Source organism: Arachis ipaensis, chromosome B1 (genome assembly GCF_059453495.1).
Source record: "Arachis ipaensis isolate K30076 ecotype BB chromosome B1, ASM5945349v1, whole genome shotgun sequence".
Classification (NCBI taxonomy): Eukaryota; Viridiplantae; Streptophyta; class Magnoliopsida; order Fabales; family Fabaceae; genus Arachis; species Arachis ipaensis.
Genome location: NC_142436.1, coordinates 151,703,875 through 151,710,463, shown reverse-complemented (window position 1 = coordinate 151,710,463; position 6,589 = coordinate 151,703,875). Strand labels below are relative to the sequence as shown.

The window sequence follows — 6,589 nt, the reverse complement described above, 5'->3', positions numbered from 1 at the left end:
CTAATAAAATAGAAGTTCATTTTAAACTCAACTTAAATGACAGAAGAGTAACAACATTCATTTATTCTTAGAATACACACACAACTTTCAAGGCAAAAAAAAAGGGTAAAGTATACTTTTTGTCCCTGAAGTTTATTAAAAGTTTCAAAATTACCCCTAAGTTTCAATTTGTTTCAATTTTATCCCAAAAGTTTTCGATTTGCATCAATTTTATCCTTTAAGTTGACGCCGTTTAAATTACTCACAGACGTTAGTGATATGGCAAAGTATAGTGTGTGATGTGGCAAGAAATGTGAAACCCCCAAAATACCCATGGCTGAGTTATACCAAGTAAACCAATTGGCATCCTTTTTCAAACATAACCCGTTTGTCTTCCCTTTGCCAGTAAGGAACATCGCCAGAGAAACAGAGTCACAGGAGGAAGGTTGGTGGGTGGTTAGACGTCGCACCGTCAACTACAGTCCGCCACAGCGACGTGCAGGACGGCGCATGTTGTGACGCCGTCGAGACTGAGGGAGGAGTCTGGGATAGCATTCAGTCATCAACCATTCAAACGTGGATAGCGCCATTCTGATTAAGGTTTCTGACGAGGTAGGCCACCATTCTAGTCAATTTTGCTACTTTGATGTCTGAACGGTTAGGATTTAGGGTTTTTTTTTTTATCACTGTTGATTGCTGTTAGGATTCTATTGCATTGAGGGATTGAGGGATTTCTGTTCTGTTTTAGTGAAAAATATAACTTTGAGGTGGTCTATATTTTTTAATGATTAGTTACTCTGTTCTTTGGTCTGAACATCTTTTTATAACGGCAGGATGGATGATTTCAGTGTTAGAGTTCATCACAGGGGTAGGTTTTGTAGTGATAAGGGAAAAAATGAGTATATTGATGGTGAGGTGACAACGGTTGACTGGTGTGACAGAGATAGATGGAGTGTTATAGAAGCTTATGATGTGGTTGGAAAACTTGGGTACATTGCTGAAAACATTGGGGTACTGTGGTATAAAGATACTGAATTAGGATTAGAAGGGTTGAAGTTGTTGAAAGGTGATGAAGAAGCAATGGAAATGGCAAATATAGGAGTTGAAAAAAAGGTAGTTGATTTGTATGTGGTGCATAAGGCTTCAATCCCTGATGATTTTTGTTACGACATTGGTTATTTAGATGTTGGGGGTGGCAGCAAAGTTGTTGAGGAGGAGTGTGTGGATGCTGATAGTGGGCCAAGTGATATTAGACAGGCCCAAAATATTCAAGCAGAAGCCCAATGTGGAGGGGTGGATATGGAGGCCCAAATGCAAGGATTAGTTGATGCCCATTTATCTGCTGAAGAAGTGCTACAGAATATTGGTGATGGGGACAATAGTGAAGAAGAGGATGACACTGATGACCCAGATTATGAGGCTGATTCTGATCTGCATTTTAGTGATAGTGAAGATGATTATTGTGGTGATGATGGTTTATTTGATGTTGATATAACTCTTGGGGAGATGCACCAAGATATAAGAAAATCTAAGAAAAGTAAGAGTGCTGTCGAGAAGTTAAAGAAAACTCAAAAGGTGGTTGCTGGGAAGAGAAAGAGCTCTCGTTTAAGCGATGATGAAGGATTGAACAGTGATGAATTAGAGGAGGTATCGAGTGAGGATGATGAAGCCAGCAAGAAGAAATTTCCCGTTCACAAGGAGTTGAAGGATATGAGTAAGTATCAGTGGGAGGCTGGAACTCTCTATGCAACAAGAGAGGAGTTCAAGGAAGCTGTGACATCATATGCTGTTCATACTGGGAGAAACATAAAATTTCCAGTGGTGGACAATGTCCGGGTGAGGGCTAAGTGTGGAGATGGTTGTGAATGGTTTGCATATGCGGTGAAGATGGCCAATGAAGATAGTTGGCAGCTAAGAACAGTTAATGATCATCATTCTTGTAACACTGTATTTGACATAAAAGTGATGAAGTCGAAGTGGCTGGCGAAGGTCTTCAGGAGAAAAGTAGAAGAGAATCCGAAGTTGAAGCTGGGCACCATACAAAGTAGGACTCTTAGGAAGTGGAATGTGCAGATTTCAAGAGCAAAGACATTTCGGGCCAAGCAGATTGCACTGGTTGACATTAATGGAACTTTTAGGGAGCAGTATAGAAGACTTTACGACTATTGCCATGAGTTGCTGCGCACCAATCCTGGTTCATCTGTGAAGCTGCATGTTCAATTACCTCCAGCAGCCCAAACTGAGCACCCCGATACAACAGTCGACTTAAGTCCACGATTTCATAGGATTTATATGTGCTTAAAGGCTTGCAAGGAGAGTTTCATGAAGTGTAGGCCTATGATAGGGCTTGATGGTTGCTTTTTGAAGACACCATATGGAGGATGGCTATTGGTTGCTTTGGGGTGGGATCCGAATGACCAGATGCTACCTATAGCATATGCGGTCGTGGAGGCTGAGACAAAAGATTCATGGACGTGGTTCCTCTCAAACCTAATTGATGATATAGGAGCGGATAAATTATTACGTAGCACGTTCATGTCTGACCAACAAAAGGTAATTTACTAACCTGTATTTTAGTGTAATTAAGATTTTGCACTATATTTTTATGTCTAGTTATAATTAGTTAATGTTAATGTTCTTGTAATGTTCTTTTATAATTAGCACGTTCATGGCTTCTGCACTATATGTTATTGTTCTTGTAATGTTCTTTTATAATTAGCACGTTCATGGCTTCTGCACTATATGTTATTGTTCTTATAATTAGCTAGTCATGTGGCTTATGCACTATATGTAATGTTCTTTTATAATTAGTTAGTAATTGCTGTACCTATATGTTAATGTTCTTGTAATTGACTTTTATAATTAGTTATAAATTGCTGTGAATTAGCTAGTCATGTGGCTTCTGCACTATATGTTAATTAATTGTAATGTTCTTTTATAATTAGTTAGTAATTGTTGTACCTATATGTTAATGTTCTTGTAATGTTCTTTTATAATTAGTTATAAATTGCTGTGAATTAGCTAGTCATGTGGCTTCTGCACTATATGTTAATGTAATTGTAATGTTCTTTTATAATTAGTTATAAATTGCTGTACCTATATGTTAATGTTCTTGTAATGTTCTTTTATAATTAGTTATAAATTGCTGTGAATTAGTTAGTCATGTGGCTTCTGCACTATATCTTGCTGTTCTTGTAATGTTCAACATATAATTAGTTATATGTTGCTGTTATAAATTGCTGTGAATTAGCTAGTCATGTGGAGAGCTGCACTATATGTTAATGTTCTTGTAATGTTCTTTTATATATAGTTATAAATTGCTGTGAATTAGTTAGTCATGTGGCTTCTGCACTAAACTAATTATTTGATCATTATATTAAAATTGTGCACTTTGCACCAACAGGGCCTGGTGCCAACGTTTGATGAATTACTTCCAGGTGTTGATCACAGATTCTGTGTGAGACACCTTTATGCCAACTTCAAAAAAAAAATTTCCAGGGCTGAATCTTAAGAAAAGGATGTGGAGAGCTGCAAAATGTACATATCTAGCAGCATGGGAAAAGGAGTTGATGGAAATCCGAGCCATTAGTGAGGGTGCCTATCGACACTTGATAGGAATTCGTCCAAAGTATTGGACTAAATCAAGGTTTGAATTCTATCCTAAATGTGACGCTCTTGTCAATAATATGTGTGAAAGCTTTAACTCTGCAATTGTTGAATCAAGGGAAAAACCAATATTGACAATGCTAGAAGATATTAGAGTTTATTTGATGAAGAGATGGACTGAAAATAGGGTACTTATTGAGAAGTATAAGGATGATATTCTTCCTAGGATTAAGCTTAAGTTACAAAAGGAAATAGATGCTTCTAGGTGGTGGTTTCCGGTTGCTGCCGGTATTTCAAAATTTGAAGTCATAAGAGGCAGAGACAAATTTGTAGTGGATCTTCTGAAGAAAGAGTGTACTTGTAGAAAGTTTCAAATGACAGGTTTACCTTGTCCCCATGCAGTTAGTGCAATTAATTGTGCTAAGGATGATATTCGAAAATATGTTTCAAGTTGTTACACTAAAGCTGCTTATGTGGCTTGTTATACCCCCATGATTAACCCTTGTAATGGACATACAATGTGGGAGAGAACTACCCACCCAGATGTGATGCCTCCACCACATAGAGTGCCAATTGGGAGGCCTAAGAAGAAAAGAGCAAGGGGGAGGGTGAAGAACCACAGGGCCCAAGCACATCTAGGCTGGGGTTACAACAAAAATGCTCTCGTTGTCTGAAATTGGGTCACAACAAGCGAGGCTGCCCTCTTAGAAGGCCAAACGTGAGTACTTGTCTAGTAAATATAGTTTTATACATAACACTGTTTCTTATGCTGTTTACCTCTTTATAACTGTAACTTGTTGCTGTTTTTTGTTCATGTCCATCATAGGAAACAACTGCTGCCCCATCCTCAGCATCGCCAGCCCAAAACAATAATGCTGGAACTGCTACAACATCACCAGTCCAGCACAGCACTGCAAGGAATGCTGGATCTACTGGCTCAGTGCATAAGAGTACCAGGTTGGCCAGTGTTGCAGCAAGGCCTAATACCCAACCAAATGCACACAAAAAATTTCAGCCACCAAGACCAACTAGAATTCTTAGGAGCAACTCTACTTCAACTGCACAGGGACAACCCTCATCACAAGGGAGTCAGACTCAGAGTGCTCTCACAGGGTCTTAGTTGTCTCACATCTTGTGTTTGGTGTTTATTTTGGAAGATTGAAAAATGTTGGCATTTTGTATTATGACTTATGACTTATGACTCCAATTCTTCCTTTGTTGCTGAATTATTTTGCTTAGGACTTATGTAATTAAGTTTTTACTTTGGTTATGACTTATGTTAACTAGAGATTATGTTGATTAACAACTTATGTTATTTTGATAATGACTAATATGATGGATTCCTTCATGCAAATTTATTTTAGTGCACTGCTGAAATTATCCCTCATTACTTGAGTTTGTCTCTGCCACAACAGGTTCTTAATGCCAATTTTAGTGCCAAACTATTTTAATCCTTTCAGGGATATTTTTGAAACATAAATTAAACTTCAAGGACAACTATATTAACAAGTTTTCGAGTTGAGTACAGTTTTGTAACTGATTACAACCAGTCAATCTATTCTTACTTCTGCTAATTTCAGCTGTCCCAAACGCATTAATACCCTAATCTCAAATGGGTTCCATTCTTCACCCACAAATAAACCATTAAAATCACCATAAACCAACCCAACACACCAAAAATAACAGCCACCAACAGTTTGCATTTAGCATAAACTAATTTAGTCTTCAAGGTGGAAATCTTCATCTTCAACCTTGCAACCTCAGCCTCTTCTGTCTCTGCAACTCCATCTGCCCAGGAAAAAAATGTGCACTCCTTCCCAATCTGCAACATAAACAAAAAAAAAAAGAACTTGAAGAAACTCATGAAGACATCAAAATAAAAAGCACTCAAAACTAACATCAAAGTATACACAGCCCCAAAATCTCCGGCCGGGATTTTCTGGTGTCTTCGACCATCTCAGTACAGGGGGTTCACCACAGTTGCATATAAGCGTTCGTCGTCTCCGACTGCTTTTTTGTGATGATACCGAGCCTTGGGAAGCCATTCGTTAGGGTTTCTTATTCTTACACACAGTGAAGAAGATGAAGAGGAAGACGTAAATGAAGAAGTTAATTTTAGGGTTTGAGGTTGTGATTTTTAGCCATATCATTTTTGTAATATAAATTTTTAAACAAAAAATTAAAAATTATTTTAAAAAACGTTTTAGAAATGACTCACACACATAGTTGCCACATAGAACTCCTTTATTGCCACGTCACTAACGTCTGTTAGTGATTTCAACGATGTTAACGTTCAGGGATAAAATTGATGCAAATCGAAAACTTTTGGGATAAAATTGAAACAAATTGAAACTTAGGGGTAATTTTGAAACTTTTAGTAAACTTCAGGGACAAAAAGTATACTTTACCCCAAAAAAAAATGTCTTCATCATACATGTGAATATTTAAATACATTGATGAAATTAAATTTATTTAGAGGTAAAAAACTAATTTAAAATTTCATGTGATGATTTTATATTTGAATTTTGATAATCCATCAGATTAAATAATAAAAAGTAAAAAACTCACTTCTTTTTTATTTTTTGGTTTTCTACCACAACACACTCACACAATACTGAAAAATTCCTATAAATTTAAACGAGTAAAGTATCGTTTTTGTACCCAACATTTGGGGTAAGTCCCAAAGTTGTCCCTAACGTTTCAATCGTCCTATTTAAGTCCCTAACGTTTCAAAATTGACTCAATGTTGTCCTACCGTTAGGGATCCGTTAACAGAATTGACTGCAGGACAAAATTGAGACGATTTTGAAACGTTAAGGACTTAAATAGGACGAAAACATTTGGGACAAAAACGATACATAGAAATAAATTTTAATTTTATCCTTTAATAATATCAATTTTTTACTATACACAGTATTCAATTATTTTTTAATCACATCTAAGTAAATTACACTTAATCATATTATTTTCATTATAAATAAATTAAATTTTTTTATAATTTTAC

At 36.6% G+C, this 6,589-nt stretch overlaps 1 protein-coding gene across 1 annotated transcript; it reads left to right on the top strand.

The window, feature by feature from the left end:
- Nucleotides 1–466: 466 nt before the first annotated feature.
- On the top strand, nt 467–2,544 carry LOC148578891 (uncharacterized). The gene is made up of 2 exons (XM_088500320.1): nt 467–591; nt 813–2,544. The coding sequence occupies exon 2, from the start codon at nt 814–816 to the stop codon at nt 2,542–2,544; it is 1,731 nt and encodes a 576-aa protein (XP_088356446.1). The 5' UTR covers nt 467–591; nt 813.
- Nucleotides 2,545–6,589: the final 4,045 nt, after the last annotated feature.

Excerpts from the sequence above, each read along its gene's own strand:
- LOC148578891 (XM_088500320.1), top strand. The coding sequence starts at position 814 with ATGGATGATTTCAGTGTTAGAGTTCATCACAGGGGTAGGTTTTGTAGT.